Raw genomic sequence first — 14,766 nt, forward strand, 5'->3', positions numbered from 1 at the left:
ACAACCCCAGCTCCCTCAGCCTGTCCTCGTAGCAGAGGTGCTCCATCCCCCTGATCATCCTTGTGGCCCTCCTCTGGACCCTCTCCATCAGGTCCATGTCCTTCTTATATTGAGGGCTCCAGATCTGCACACAATACTCCAGGTGAGGTCTCACCAGTGCAGAGTAAAGTGGCAGTTTGGTATACTTGGTGTTTCCTCTTCTGCTCAGACTTGGAGCAGATTAAGAAAAGAACAGCGTAAAAGTGGAGGATGGGCAAACTGCTCAAAAGCAGTGTCTGCAAGTTAGGTCGCTGAACCAAAAAGATGAGGGTTTGCTGCTCAGCGTTCAGTGCAGTGCAATATGAAATAACCACTGGGATGCCTGGTGTGTCTGAAGGTCTTTCTGCCATGGAGGGCCAGCAAACCGGGAGGTGAATTGCTGCCTGGTGTGTAAATGCTGGGCAGTGCCAGCCTGAAAGTCAAGAGTCAGTTGAAATCTGAAGTGGGAGGGTGTTGTGAACCTACCTCTGGTAGGTGCTGGCAAAGCAGAGCGGGACGGGGAGTCCCACACGATGGGTGGTGGTTTCCTCTAAGCTTGTTGGGGCATCTGGTGAGGTCAGGTGGGTTGGGTAAAAGGAAGGATTTGCTGAGTGTTTCCTCTGGCTGTTGGCATAATTTAGTGATCTGACCTGTGAATCAAAGTTTATGCCTCTTATCACGTAGGATTAGAAAAGAAAAAAATGAAGCGAGTTAGTCAAGTGTATGAGAAGGTGGTTTGGGAAGCCACCAAAGGCAGTTCTTTACAGATTCTGTTTGAGCTGTTTCTCAAGGAATTTGTATGTGATTTTTCCATTTTGTACAGATTACATGGGAATGGGTTGCTCCATGGTACATCTAAATGCAGCTATTTGGAGGGAAGCTCAAGCCCTTCTTGAGGCCTCCCAGTTGTTGTAATGTTGGAAGCTATAACATTTTTCAGAAAAGAGACACCCTCCCCACCCCCAGTAGGCCGAGTTCCCTTTTTTTTTTGTTCATTTGGAAACATTCCATGTTTCCAAATCATGAAATGGTATTTCCCTTTTATCAGTTTTAATCCAAAGCTTGGGGTCCTAGTGCATTGCAAGTCATAAAGTGTGGATCCAGAAGTCTTCCAGCACTCTGGAGTTTCCCACCTCTTAATGTTTCTTTGTCTTATAAAGGAGAATTCCTTTCACGTTCCCAGAACATTCATTGTTTAAAAAACTGTTCATGATATACCATCCATAGTCTGCTTTCTAAAATAAACTGTTACATTCTCCAAATGTGATTTTTTTATTTTTTTTTTTTCCATAATCCCCACGCTGTGCTATCCCAGCTGCATGAAGGCTGATTCCATTGAATTAAATGCCACAGAAGCAATTTGAAATGTTCTTTTAATTCACAGCAAGTACTCGCTTGCAGTGACTTCACGCTGGGTGGAAAGCTATTAGAGAGCATTCCGTTTTGAAGTTCCTACTTAAAGTACAGCTGGAACTAAAAGCGACTGCCAGCTAGTTACTGGTACTCCGTGGTTTTTTGGGAATATACAGGGATGTTGAAAAGCTTTCTCTCTTTTGTGTGTGTTTGCTCTGCAGTTAATATCCCACGTATCCTTTTGGATGTGAGAGGGTTTCCTGCTGCCGCAGAGCTGTGTGTTCAGTCTCCTTAAGTGGTCCTTTGCGGTCCCTGTGTCCCGGTGTAAATATTTTGTGAGCTATTAATCTCATGGCAAAACACCCCCACCTGAAGTACACGGTCCTGATGTTTAATTCCACTTCAGTCAGGCTGCTGTCATGACTGAGACGTGCTCGCGTGGTGCTACAGAGAAGCTTGCCCCCACCTGGACCACTTCTCTTTTGTGCAAGCTTCGTGTTCCCAAATCTGTCAGTTGGCAGTGCCTCTGTGGAGCAGGGAAACTATTTAAAAGAAAAAAAAGAAATTGAAGAAGGCAGCTTGGAGGAACGATTTCATAGTTAGTAGCTGTCACTGTTTCTTCTGTAATAATTGCTTTGTAATCAAATATTGGGGGTTGGTAGTATCTGAGTCCAGAATTTGAAATACCATTATCAGCTTCTTTGTTGATATTCATAATTAAGATGCACAGAAAGTGTATGATCCGTACCTGCAGGCAGTCTGGTGGGGGCTTCGTTCTGATCTGTTCCCCAGAAGGACAAGTGTCCTTATACCTGTCCCTCTGCTTTGGGACAGCGTTGCTGGAGAGGCAGGGGTTTGGGCTTGCTTCTCGCTTCACGTTTCACACATTGTGTCACATGTTAGTGGAATATAGAGAATTTTGTTCGAGTTGTATCTAACACACATTTAGGAAGTTGCAGTGGAGGATGCGTTGTGATCCTGACAGATTTTGCACGTGTGAAATACAGCTTTCAGCAGTTTCACTGAAGTGCTTTTGTAACGTGGCTTTGCGTGAACACAAAACCATTGAGGAATTGTGTGACATTCAGTAAATCTGCCCGTAAAGTACCAATGTGGTTTCTTAATATATGTTAAAATGCATACATCTTCCAGCCCAAAGCATTCACTCAAGACTTACGGTGTGGAAAAGATTTTCTCCCTTTCCAGCACTCACACGCGGACATTTTCGTTCTAATCCGTGTTTCTTCTGTTTCTCTACACAACAAAATTAGACCTAAATTGTTAAAATTTTAAATGCATTTCAAACTTCATGCGGTTGTTTCAATCAATAGCTACAATCCAAAAGGCCAGGCTGGGAATAGGTGTATGATAGAAAATGTCTGAAGCTCTGAATCGCTACAGGCAAGACCTTTTAGAAAACAGTGCACCCAATTTTAAAGAAAATTGGCCTGAAAAAGAGGTCCATCTTTTATTTTTCAAAATGGTCGGTTTTCACTGAAAAAACACAAACCCAAAGAATTTTTTTTGGGTGAAAACAGTTATTTTCCCAAGAAAATCCTTGCTGAGGATACAGAGTGTATCCTCAGCAAGTTTGCTGATGGTACCAAACTGGGAGGGGTGGCTGACACCCCGGAGGGCTGTGCTGCCATCCAGTGAGACTTGGACAGGCTGGAGGGCTGGGCAAGGAAGAACCTCATGAGGTTCAACAGGGAAAAGTACAGGGTCCTGCACCTGGGGAAGAAAAATGTCAGGTACCAGTACAGGTTAGGGGTGGACCTGCTGGAGGCAACTTCTGAAGAGAAAGATCTGGGGGTCCTGGTGGACAGTAAAATGACAATGAGTAAACAGTGTGCTCTTGTGGCCAGGAAGGCCAATGGTATCTTGGGTTGCATAGGGAAGAGTGTGGCCAGCAGGTCAAGGGAAGTCATTCTCCCCCTCTGCTCTGCACTGGGGAGGCCACAACTGGAGTACTGTGTCCAGTTCTGGGCTCCCCAGTTCAAGAGGGACAGGGAACTGCTGGAGAGAGTCCAGCGAAGGGCAACTTAGATGATGGAGGGATTGGAGCATCTCCCTGATGAGGAAAGGCTGAGAGAGCTGGGGCTCTTGAGCCTGGAGAAGAGAAGGCTGAGGGGAGACCTTATCAACGCTGACAAGTTTCTCAAGGGTGGGTTGAAGGAGGAGGGAACCAGACTCTTCTCAGTGGTTCCCAGTGACAGGATGAGGGGCAACGGGCACAAGCTGGACCATGGGAAGTTCCACTCCAATGTGAGGAAGAACTTGTTTGGGGTGAGGGTGGCAGAGCCCTGGCAGAGGCTGCCCAGGGAGGGTGTGGAGTCCCCTTCCTTGGAGATTTTCAAGACCCGCCTGGATGCTCCTGAGTAACATGCTCTGACAAGCTCTAGGCAATCCTGCTTCAGCAGGGGAGTGGGACTAGATGATCTCTATGGTCCCTTCCAACTCTAAAAAATTCAGTGAAAATAACAATTACAAGGGCAGAAAGAAGAAGGTCAGTTGTCTGCCTGTGGCGGCTTAGTGTAGGAGGTAGACTGAAAAGTCCTCTCTCTTTTAGGAGTAGCTGTGATCCTGATGACCGTGATGATCATTACCTTGCCATCAATCGTTTCTCCTTGCTCTGGGTTCCCATCCACAGGCCAGGGCAGGACTGGAGCGTGTTGGTGGGGAGGAGTGAGTGACAAGCAGGTAACCACAGCTACCTTCCACATCTCCCTGCAGAGAACGTGCCACCCCTGACAGGGATGGTTTTTGGAGCCGGTTGCTGTCAAGCTGTCATATCTTGACAGCTCTGTAGGAGGAACAAAAGGCCCATCAGACCGAAGCTGATTTGTAAACAATGAAGAAGGAGCATTTGTCACCTTGTCATGTCTGACGGCGTGGAAAAAACCAGCTCCACGTTTCCTGTGGTGACGTGTGGGGAGTTATCCTTGAAAGTGTCGGCCGCTTCCTTACGCAAAGGCGCAAGAAAAGCTGAATTTGGCGTCTCATCAGCTCTGGGGGTTTTGCCATCTCCATGGGAAAATCAGTAGATCAACACCCTTCTCATCAGGATGCTGCCTTCTCAAAAGGGACAGTCAAATCACAGCATCGCTTGCAAATTCAAAATGCTTATTTAAAAAAACATTTTGTTCTAATTTATGTTCTCAGTGTTTTCCATGTTTTTGACGTCTTCGGCATTAAATCAGAGGCTGAATACTGTAATTTTTCCTCTTTTCCCAGTAAGAACTTGGTTGCTGATTAAAGTCTTTGGCAGGGAGTGGGCAAAAATTAATGCATTAACAGCCTAACAATGAAATCCAAGTGAATTAGGGTAGCATTATCTAAAATAAATTATGTTTTGTTAGCACTGTGTAATGTTCTTTTAACTGGTGACAATGATTTATTTCTGCTTAGATGAATGATGAAACTAATCAGTGAATTGCTGGATAGATGCTTTGTTAAATTAGTCCCATATTCAATTGGGAGTCTTTAATCTATTGCTTTGTGTGCTTATTTGTCATTGAATTCACAGGGGGGATGTGCAGGTTCTTCTTTCATTTACATGAATGTGAAATAGAACATCTTCATTGATTATCAGTGGAGTTTCATTGTATTAAACCAGGGAAAACAAGACAATGGGGTCTTTTCCATCTTTGGTTTTGTTTGGAGATGCCTTTCAAGAACCACCTTATGAAATCCTTTTTAAAATTATTTGAAACATACTTTTATAAGGGAATTCATTCCACTTATTTCTGATATGCAAGGTGGTTTTAGTTCACAGTATTTGCAAATCCTATGGTAACGATTGCTTAAAAATGGAGGCGAGTTGGTCATTTATTTTTACATCTTCTCTGTTACAGTAGATGAACTGATGCTGTGCTATTTTTTCTAGTCCACCCACAAGACTCCGACTGTTCATTAAAATTTTATGAATGAAGAAAATAAGAAATGTGTTGACAATGAAAAATAACAGAATTTCAGGAAGCGAATATTAATGGAAATGCTTTTGTGACAACGTTACAGGCCAAAGCCAGCATTTTTCAGGCCAGCTGACAATTCGAAGGAGAAAAACAACTGGGCTTTTTGTGAGCATTTAGCATAAGTGACAGTTGGGTCCCCACAACATGAGAATTTATACGCTGTTAACTATGAACTGAGAATTTGCCTATCAAAGAGTTACACCGTGGGAGGTAAAGAAGGAAAGCACAAGAAGGTTTTTTATAAGTCCTGTGAAACATATTTTGCCAGTAATAGAAACCTAGAAGCAAACTTGGGTTTACTGTATAGTATTATCTCCAAATAGCACCATCACCTTAAAAATATAACACTCTTGATTGAAAATTGCCTCTTACTGAAATGACAAGTAATTCCCGAGTGTATTTTACAAAAAAGTAAAATCAGTTTAATGCTGGACCAAGCTGTAGCATTATTCTAACCCTTCGCCTCCAATGTAACATTCAAAAAATCTGTCAGATCACCCACGCCACGAAGATAGCATGAGATCAATTGGCACGAGGAAACAAATAATGATTGGAGTCTGTCCAAATAGCTCCAAAAAAATAACTCCCCCTTCTGATATGAGTTCAGTATGAGGAAGAGGAGGCTGAGGGGAGACCTCATCACTCTCTACAACTACTTGAAAGGACACTGTAGAGAGGTTGGTGCTGGTCTCTTCTCACAGGTAATTAGTGACAGAACGAGAGGGAACGGCTTCAAGCTCCAACAGGGGAGGTTTAGACTGAACATTAGGAAGGAATTTTTCACCCAAAGAGTGGTCGGGCATTGGAACAGGCTGCCCAGGGAGGGGGTGGAGTCCCCATCCCTGGCTGTGTTTAAGGGCCGTTTAGATGCAGTGCTGAGGGACATGGTGTAGGGGAGGACTTTGTAGAGTAGGGGAGATGGTTGGACTCGATGATCCCAAGGGTCTCTTCCAACCTCAATGATTCTATGATTCTATGATTCTATGATAATTAATTAAATATTACATTCAACCTTAAATCCACAGCGTATACCCTGGTAAGCCAGCAGTAGGAACAGCTAGAGGATGCAGGGAAAGATCTTAAAAGTGATGTGGAAAGCTACTAACGAGGTGAGAGTCGTTCTACTGCGTGTTAGGGCTGGAGCTCCCTTCTGGTTAATGACGTTGCAATTTTGCTTGAGCTGTCTGCACCTCCCACCTTGGGCAGCCCAAAGGAAGGGAGGAGCTGAATGCTTATGGGAAGTCACAGAGTGAAAGCCCACAGAGTTCTAGCTTTGAAGAGTCTCCAAGTGCCTTTCACTGAATTTCACTGAATTTCTAGAGTTGGAAGGGACCATAGAGATCATCTAGTCCAACTCCCCTGCTGAAGCAGGATTGCCTAGAGCTTGTCAGAGCATGTTACTCAGGAGCATCCAGGTGGGTCTTGAAAATCTCCAAAGAAGGAGACTCCACACCCTCCCTGGGCAGCCTGTGCCAGGGCTCTGCCACCCTCACCCCAAAGAAGTTTTTTCTCATATTTGAGTGGAACCTCTTCTGTTCCAACTTGTGCCCGTTGCCCCTCGTCCTCTCACTGGGAACCACTGAAAAGAGTCTGGCTCCCTCCTCCTTCAACCCTCCCTTGAGATACTTGTAGGCGTTGATAAGGTCTCCCCTCAGCCTTCTCTTCTCCAGACTAAAGAGTCCCAGCTTTATCGGTCCTCTCTGTCCCGTGTGCATCCTTTGGCTGCGGAGGGGAGCGTGCCATCCACACTGACGTCCCCTCCAGTGGGTTGGTTATGCTGCTGCTAACTAGATTACACGACGGCGACTTCCCAAAAATTTCAAAGCCCAGGACCCTCTTCCTTTGAAAGGGTGGGCAAGAGAAATGCCTTTTGCAGAGCGTCAAAGGAAGCCCAGGTGTTTTGTCGTCTCTTACGGGCAACACCTGAGTTTAAGAGTTGCATGATTTGTGTACAGCCAGGCAGTACCTTTGAAAAACAGGCCGTGTCTTGAATTTTCAGTCTTGTCTGGAATTGAACTGTGCCATGTCTTGAATTTTCAGTACTTTGGTCGGGGAGGCAGAAGGTTCTTCAGGCTCTTGTAGTACGTTTAGCCTCGTTTTTCCTCAATGTCCATAGTGTGAGTAGATTTCTTCATAGGTTAGGCAGAGGGCCAACCACCATGGTGATTTTATCTGGCCCTCCTACTTCCCCTTGGCTCCCCCAAATCACCCTGGCAGCCCTGACCTCGTTCTTTTGTTTCTTGGGCTCTCTGATGGACAAGAGTTTTGAAGCTTCACATGCTTTTGGAAACAAATGTATGTAAATGACAACGAATGTTATCGTCTTTGAGCATAACAGGAGTGCTGGGAGATATGGTTTAGTGATGGTGTTGCTTTTTGTTTGTTGTGTGGGTGTTTATTTTTGTCCAAATTAGGTTGACGGTTGGACAAGATGATCTTTAAGGTCCCTTCCAACCTAGAAGATTCTGTGATAAATGTACCTTGAAGGACAGCAATTCATCCCAAGCAATTTCAAAAGCTGTTTGCAACTCTCGGAATTCGGAAGCATTTAGTAACTCCTAAATGTTTATTTAAATGTTTATTTAGAAGTCTTGTCGGGGGTCTGAAGTCACTCAATATGTACTAAAGGCACATAATTTATGTGATGGTGTGTCCACAACTCTTAAAAGCAAGAGGGAATGGCCACTGCCTTTGCCTGTGCTGTGTCACAGCCTTGCTTTCTGCAAGTAGCTCTCTTGGAAGGAGCTTTGATGTATCTTGAATGAGAAAGGTACTGTTATTTATAAAGCATCTCCCTTCTACATTTCCTCCTGTTCCTACCCCTCCACCCCCCCTTACTGAGCATGTGAGCTCTCCTTTGGTCAGGGTCACCTCAGAGATGAGATGAGATGTCCTTGGAATTTAAAGATACGCTCCTAGTTCAATAGCTGTGCAAATTAAAACATGTTCTTGAGAAGGCAGATGCAGGACAAGACAAGAATGCAGCTGCGTGTTCAGTATTGCTCTGTTCTGCTGTCACTGGGCTCCTAAGGATGGTGGAACTCAGAAAACTAGAATTTATTTTTCTGCTTTAGCTTTAACGTTTTTCATTAGAAAGCAGGCTGTGGCTTTATACCAACTGAATGGAATCTAGTTTTCCGAGAAAAAAAAAATAGGTAAAGCAAATAAATCTAAGGAAGAATAGGGACAAGAGATTAGAAATACGTCCTAACAAATAGAAAGTTTGTGCATTACAATGGGTTTGTTTTCTGGACCGTGTACGCTGTCATAATGCCCGGTGAATACAGGATGCAGTGTTTGGGGACAAGTGCTGCTGCTGCCCTTCTACATCGTCCTCTTGGAAAGGAGAATTGGTTTGTGATGCTGCATCCTGTCACTGTGACGTTTGCATTCTCAGAGGCCTGTGCAGTAACCCTCTGTGCTGCAGTGTCAGGCTTTGACAGGGTTGCTAAATCATAAATCCCTGCACAATTTTTTTTTTTTTTTGGCATGAGGGGAATATTAACTTCTGCATTGTAGACAAATTCCGTTCTGTAACTAAATCACACTACTTTAAATTCACATGTCTTTTCACTACCCTTTTTTTTTTAACACACTGGGCTGCACTGCTGCACTGAGGGATGTCTAAATGACTGTCACAACCTCACTAAGAGTGAGTGACTCGGCGCTGACAGGAAGATGTCCCACCCCTAGTTTTGAGATCCTCTGGAATGAAGAAGACTATGCAGATGTCATTTATTACTGTGTTTGGTGCGTAGGGCAGCATGGCAATTTGACCTTGCACTTTTATGCCCTGCAAAGTGGCTACAAGAGCTCTGTTTGTTAAAATGGTCCCTTTCTAATTTTAATTTACGCTGTGTCTGGGCAGCTGGGTGTTTAAGGAGCTGCTGTCAAGCTCTAAATATCTTTGCCTAAGGCTTTGGAGGGACCCGTCCCAGTGGCACAACCATGGAGGGAGCCAGGGTGACTCCTGATTCTCAGTGTCCTTCTGCCATCACCTGCTCCCCCATTCCTTCCTTCCTTCCTTTCTTCACCAGAGCTGTCTTTTTGTATCAGCTCAGAAAGGTTACTTCCATGGATTTGGGTTTTTTGGGGTGTGTGGTTTGGGGTTTTTTTGTTTGTTTTGGGTTTTTTTTTTTTTGGTTGGTTGGTTGGTTTTTTTGTTTGTTTTCCTGGTTGTCTTAGTTCCCCTGTGTCCCCATACCTTGGCTAGAAGGCTTGTTCTGACCTGACTGCCTGGCTCGGTCAGTATGTGCATCAGCCAGTTTTGGTTTTGCAGAGATGATGTTCTGTGTCACATTTGTTGCATCCTGGTTTGGGGAGTGGGGATAAGAACTGTCCTATGTCTACTTACCAGCTAATTTCTGTACTTATATATATATATATTTTTTTTTTTTTTGCCCCTAGCTCTGAATTCATGCTTTTCTTTCCTCACTTTAAGCCCTGCCAGCTCCCTGGGTTCTACATCTACAAAGCTGCATGTGTTCTCCTCTGTAAAACCAGTCCTTGTTTTGTGTTGCTAGGCTACTCCCTTCCAGCTGCCACTGAAGAAATGCTCCGTAGTGGGAAACGGTGGGATCCTGAAAAAGAGCGGCTGCGGCAAACAAATAGATCAAGCAGATTTTGTCATGAGGTAAGACAGAAACCTCAATGACACATTGTCTCCCCTCCCTGCTGCTGAAGCCTTGGGCTTTTCGAAGCTATTCAGTTGCGATGAATCAATTCTAATTTGCCTTGTTGCCCCTCACCACTTTGCAGGATGCTTTACGCCAGTGATCTGGGTAAAAATAGGAGGAGAGGCAAAGAAGGAGTTTTGACTGGCTTCTGTGTGGGGAAGGGAGGGGTTAAGGTTGTGACAGATTGCACAGCGTTACAGAGGGGGACCGAAGAGCTGCTTTTCTCTTTAATTATGCAATCTTAGGCAGGGGCTCATCCCTCAGTGTGCTCTGTCCTCTGCAACTCTGGATGCCGGCATATGCCACCCATTGAACTCCCTGTGAGTAGGTGTTGACTTAGCGGCCAAGGCTTAAGTAAGTTGAAACAAACTAAAACGTTCCTGTCTCTCTCCTCTCTCAAGACTGATTTCTGGATGACTGTCTGAGGAAAGGCCAAACCTCTTTCCTTGATGCAGGTTTTGGGGATTGCTCATGTTTCGTTTCCCTCCAGCCCTCCTGAAGTTAGAAGAACCTGTCAGGAGGGATGTTGAACCAGCCACTGCTTTTGTGATTGAATTTGGCACTTTCTAGGTCTGCATTCTTTAAGGAAGAAAGACAGAAATTAGTTCCTCCCTGTTAAACATGAACAAGAAAAACATTGTGGGGGAGAATCTGGAGGAATGCTCCCAAGGAGATGAGAAATTAAGTTTCTTTGGGTTTTGAGATGGATGCCTAACGAGCACCCACTTTAACAAGTCTCCCTTTTAGATCTTGATGGCTTATTATAAAGCCATACAAATTTGCTGCAAACCAAACACTATTACTGTAATTTCTGGTTTGCATCTCAAAGACTGAAAATGCCTTTAATGTTCAAGCAAAGAAACACAACAAACTAAAGGCAAAAGGGAACGTATACTTAGAGCATTCACAGAAGCGATGTGAGGCCCAGGGGGAGAGAGGCAGTGTGCTGACTGCCCTTACTGCACAACTCCTTAGGTGTTCCACAGGCTAAATATAAGAAACTGCAGGATATGTACCGTGGTAACATTATCTAGATGCAATGAGAATTTGAAATGCTGTAGGAGCAATCAGTAACAAAAACAATAGAAACTCTTTTTAAAAAAAAAAAAAAACAGCAGTTGTTTTAGCTTGATCAGAAAAATCCTTTTCTCTCCAGGGAGTGTAAAACAACCATTATCTATACAGAACTTAGTTTGAATTGGAAATAAGTGATAGGGAAAATCCTGCAAAAATCCCAGTAGCTGCCTGCAGGCTGTATTGTGTTAGTTATGTGCAGCCATATTTATGGAAAACGTTTCAGTTCTTTTGGGTTAGAAGCTAATATACCACTGGGATAAAATATTTTTATAGCAGGTGAGAGATAGGATTTAGTTACCTTTTCTAAATCTGATTTCTATAGTCCCAGAGCTGAGAGAGAAAAAGCACTATAGTGACTTGCATAACGTTTCATTTTAAAAAAAAAAAAAGAAATTTGTGTAATATCTTTAGATATTTCTGCAGTATGAAATGTCATGCCAAGTTTTGCCCTTGTTCTTTTCTTCCATTCACGTGGGTTTTGATTTCACTGAAGTGTATTTCTATAAGCTCTGTCATACGGCAGCAGCCATCTTCTTTGATATATTGTAATCACTAAGGTTAATTAATGAATGTAAACTCATCTCGTTGCTGAGCATCTTCTGCAAACACAGTTGTACCAACGTAGAGATTAAAAGAGCAGCAGTTCTCAGCCCCTAAGGCACAGCACACTGCATCTGCAATGAAAAAGGTGAATGGCATATGGTCCACATATTTAAGTAGCCTGCTTATAATACGTTCTTCTTCTGATATCTGACTGGTTTTCAAGTTTGTAATCCTTATTCCTAAGAAAAAAAAATATTTTGATTTAGCCACTCCCTTCCTGCTGATGTTTATGTTAAGAGAGAGGTGTTGGGTACTAAACCCCAAGCAATGTTTCTGGCTGTATTTTGACAGAAGAGACACGTTTTCTTGGCATTAGATTTTGGAGAAAATATTTCTACGTCTCACAATTCTCCCTTTCCCCCGTCACTTTCCGTGGCTCTGCTGTGGTTTGTACGTCTCCCAGAGAGAGGGTTTCTCTCTGTAAAATAGCAGGGGATTGCAGGGACTTCTCCAAGCTGATTGCTCATGAGTTTATTCCAAAACTAGAAGCAACTTGTCACTATTTCATAGAATGGTTAGAATTGGAAGGGACCTTCAAGATCATCTAGTTCCAACCCCCTGCCCTGGGCAGGGACACCTCCCACCACACCAGGTTGCTCCAAGCCCCATCCAGCCTGGCCTTGAACCCCTCCAGGGATGGGGCAGCCACAGCTTCTCTGGGCAACCTGTTCCAGTGTCTCACCACCCTCACAGCAAAGAATTTCTTCCTGAGATCTCATCTAAATCTCCCCTCTTCCAGTTTAAAACCGTTGCCCCTCATCCTATCGCTACACTCCCTGACAAAGAGTCCCTCCCCAGCTCTCCTGTAGCTCCCTTCAGGTATGGAAAGGCCGTTATAAGGTCTCCCCGGAGCCTTCTCTTCTCCAGGCTGAACAACCCCAGCTCTCTCAGCCTGTCTCCATAGGAGAGGTGCTCCATCCCTCTGAGCATCTTTGTGGCCCTCTGCTGGATCCATTCCAACAGGTCCATGTCCTTCCTGTGCTGAGGACTCCAAAGCTGGACACAGAGCTCCAGGTGGGGTCTCACGAGCGCAGAGTAGAGGGGTAGAATCACCTCCCGTGACCTGCTGGCCACGCTTCTCTTGATGCAGCCCAGGATGGGGTTGGCTTTCTGGGCCTCCAGTGTGTGCTGCCAGCTCATGTTGAGCTTCTTATCCACCAACACCCCCAAGTCCTTCTCCTCAGGGCTGCTCTCCAGCCATTCTCCACCCAACCTGTATTTGTGCCTGGGATTGCCATGTCCCAGGTGCAGGACCCTGCACTTGGCTTGGTTGAACCTCATGCGGTTTGCACAAGCCCACCTCTCAAGCCTGTCCATGTCCCTCTGCATCCCTTTCCTCCAGCGTGTTGACCACTCCACACAGCTTGGTGTCTAGTGGCTGTCCTGCTTTGGGGAGGCTAAGTTGTTATCTTCTAATCATGCTGTGCCATGCCATCTAGCCATCCTAGCCCAGGTGGAGCAGGGGAGGTTAAATACGGTGGCACTTTGGGATTTCTAGACAAGTCCAGAGAAAGATGGCTTCCAGCTGCCTTATGGAATTGTTGTCCTGATGTTGGCCAAAGTGCCACAAAGGAAGAACAATGAATGCTTAGTTCATATTAGTTCCTAGTGTTTAATATGTGTGCATATATAACATTCTAAAATAGCTGGGTAGTCACATAGCATCTACCAAATGCACGTGCATCAGCCACGTTGCCTGGACTCTCTGCAGCTGCGGGACATGGACTTCTGTCTGGGCTAAATCCAGAAGAGCTATTTCTGTCCAGTGTAGGTTGAAGGATCCCTCTCATTTTACCCTTGCTGCTGTTTCTACCTATTGAGTTGGAAGATCTCATACGTGAAAAAGGCACACACAGACTGCTGTGCTTGTTGATTGGTATTTTTTCTTTCCCCCAACTGCAACCTGCTGCATCTAAGTCATATGGGTCTTGTATAAAGACAAATATGTTCCGTTCTTCCAGTTAGGCTCATGTCAAAAATTCTGGCCTGAAACACCATCTTGGGACTTCCTTCTTTCCTGCACGTTCATGTGCTTACTCCTCCGTACCAGGAGCAAAAGTAAGATAATTAAAAAGACCTTTCTTATGATGAGTCATCCATTTGTTGGTGTATTCCTCACTGTCACATCACTCAGCACTCTGCTGACCTGTTCAAGAAAATAATCTGAAAGGCCAAGAAGCTTCTGTCAACCAACTGGTTTCTTACTGAGTTCCCTCTGGATATTCGGGCCGTTTCTTAATATTTCATGCAGAACAAGCTGGGAATGAGACTTAACTGATGAAAGGAATTAGATGTGTTTAAATAATGCATCTAGGACTGGCTGTGAAAGAAATTTCATTATTGAGATGTTAAGATGATAAAAACTAGGGAAAGTGCTTGGTCCTTCAGAGTGTTTTAAATAAACGTCAACCAAAAATGGCTTCTTAAAAGCTTACCCTATGGGTCTCTGTTTAATCAAATCAGAGAGCATCTTAGTGTAATCTGCCAGAGGTCATTTATGCCATCTTTCTCCTCTGAGACAAATCACCTCTATATCTTGCTTCACAACTATTTGTTTGACCTGCCATTGAAAACTGCTACTGACAGGGTTTCTACAGCTTCTCCAAATGGGAGCAATCTGATTAATTTGTGTACTATCCAGTGCAGGGGCAGGAAGCAACCTATTGCTGCCTTTGCTTATTTATTTATTATTTTATTTTAGGTAAACCTTTCTCCATTTTTAAGGTTTATCATTCTTTATGTCTGGGAATTAAAATTCCCCTGTGCTTCTAGTCTGTCTTTTTTTTCTCTTCTCAATGATTGCGTTTTCTGAAACCTCTTGTTTTGATTCCTCTTTTCTGGCTTCTTTTTAAGTTGTCTAGCTTCTCTTAAATTGTGTTAGAACAAACTATAGAAGCTCTTTCCTCACTGAGATCTCAGTACATTGTGCACCTATTAACAAACCTAGTCATGAAAAGGAGAAACATTCCTGGAAATTTGTTTTTCTTGGTGAACACGGTAGAATTCATCGATGTTCCGTACAGGTAAGGCTTTGCTCTCTTTCTCCTTGGGACTTCCTGACGATG

The 14,766-nt window shown here is 44.1% G+C and overlaps 1 protein-coding gene across 1 annotated transcript in view; it reads left to right on the forward strand.

The window, feature by feature from the left end:
- The window catches only part of LOC106898350 (alpha-N-acetylneuraminide alpha-2,8-sialyltransferase-like), a 51,905-nt gene that overhangs the window by 34,990 nt on the left and 2,149 nt on the right, over positions 1-14,766 (forward strand). The window contains exon 2 of the mRNA XM_014959544.1: positions 9,869-9,978. Coding sequence (XP_014815030.1) covers positions 9,869-9,978 — 110 coding nt within the window. The remainder of the gene's footprint in view (positions 1-9,868; positions 9,979-14,766) is intronic.

Source organism: Calidris pugnax, unplaced genomic scaffold (genome assembly GCF_001431845.1).
Source record: "Calidris pugnax isolate Ruff unplaced genomic scaffold, ASM143184v1 scaffold316, whole genome shotgun sequence".
Classification (NCBI taxonomy): Eukaryota; Metazoa; Chordata; class Aves; order Charadriiformes; family Scolopacidae; genus Calidris; species Calidris pugnax.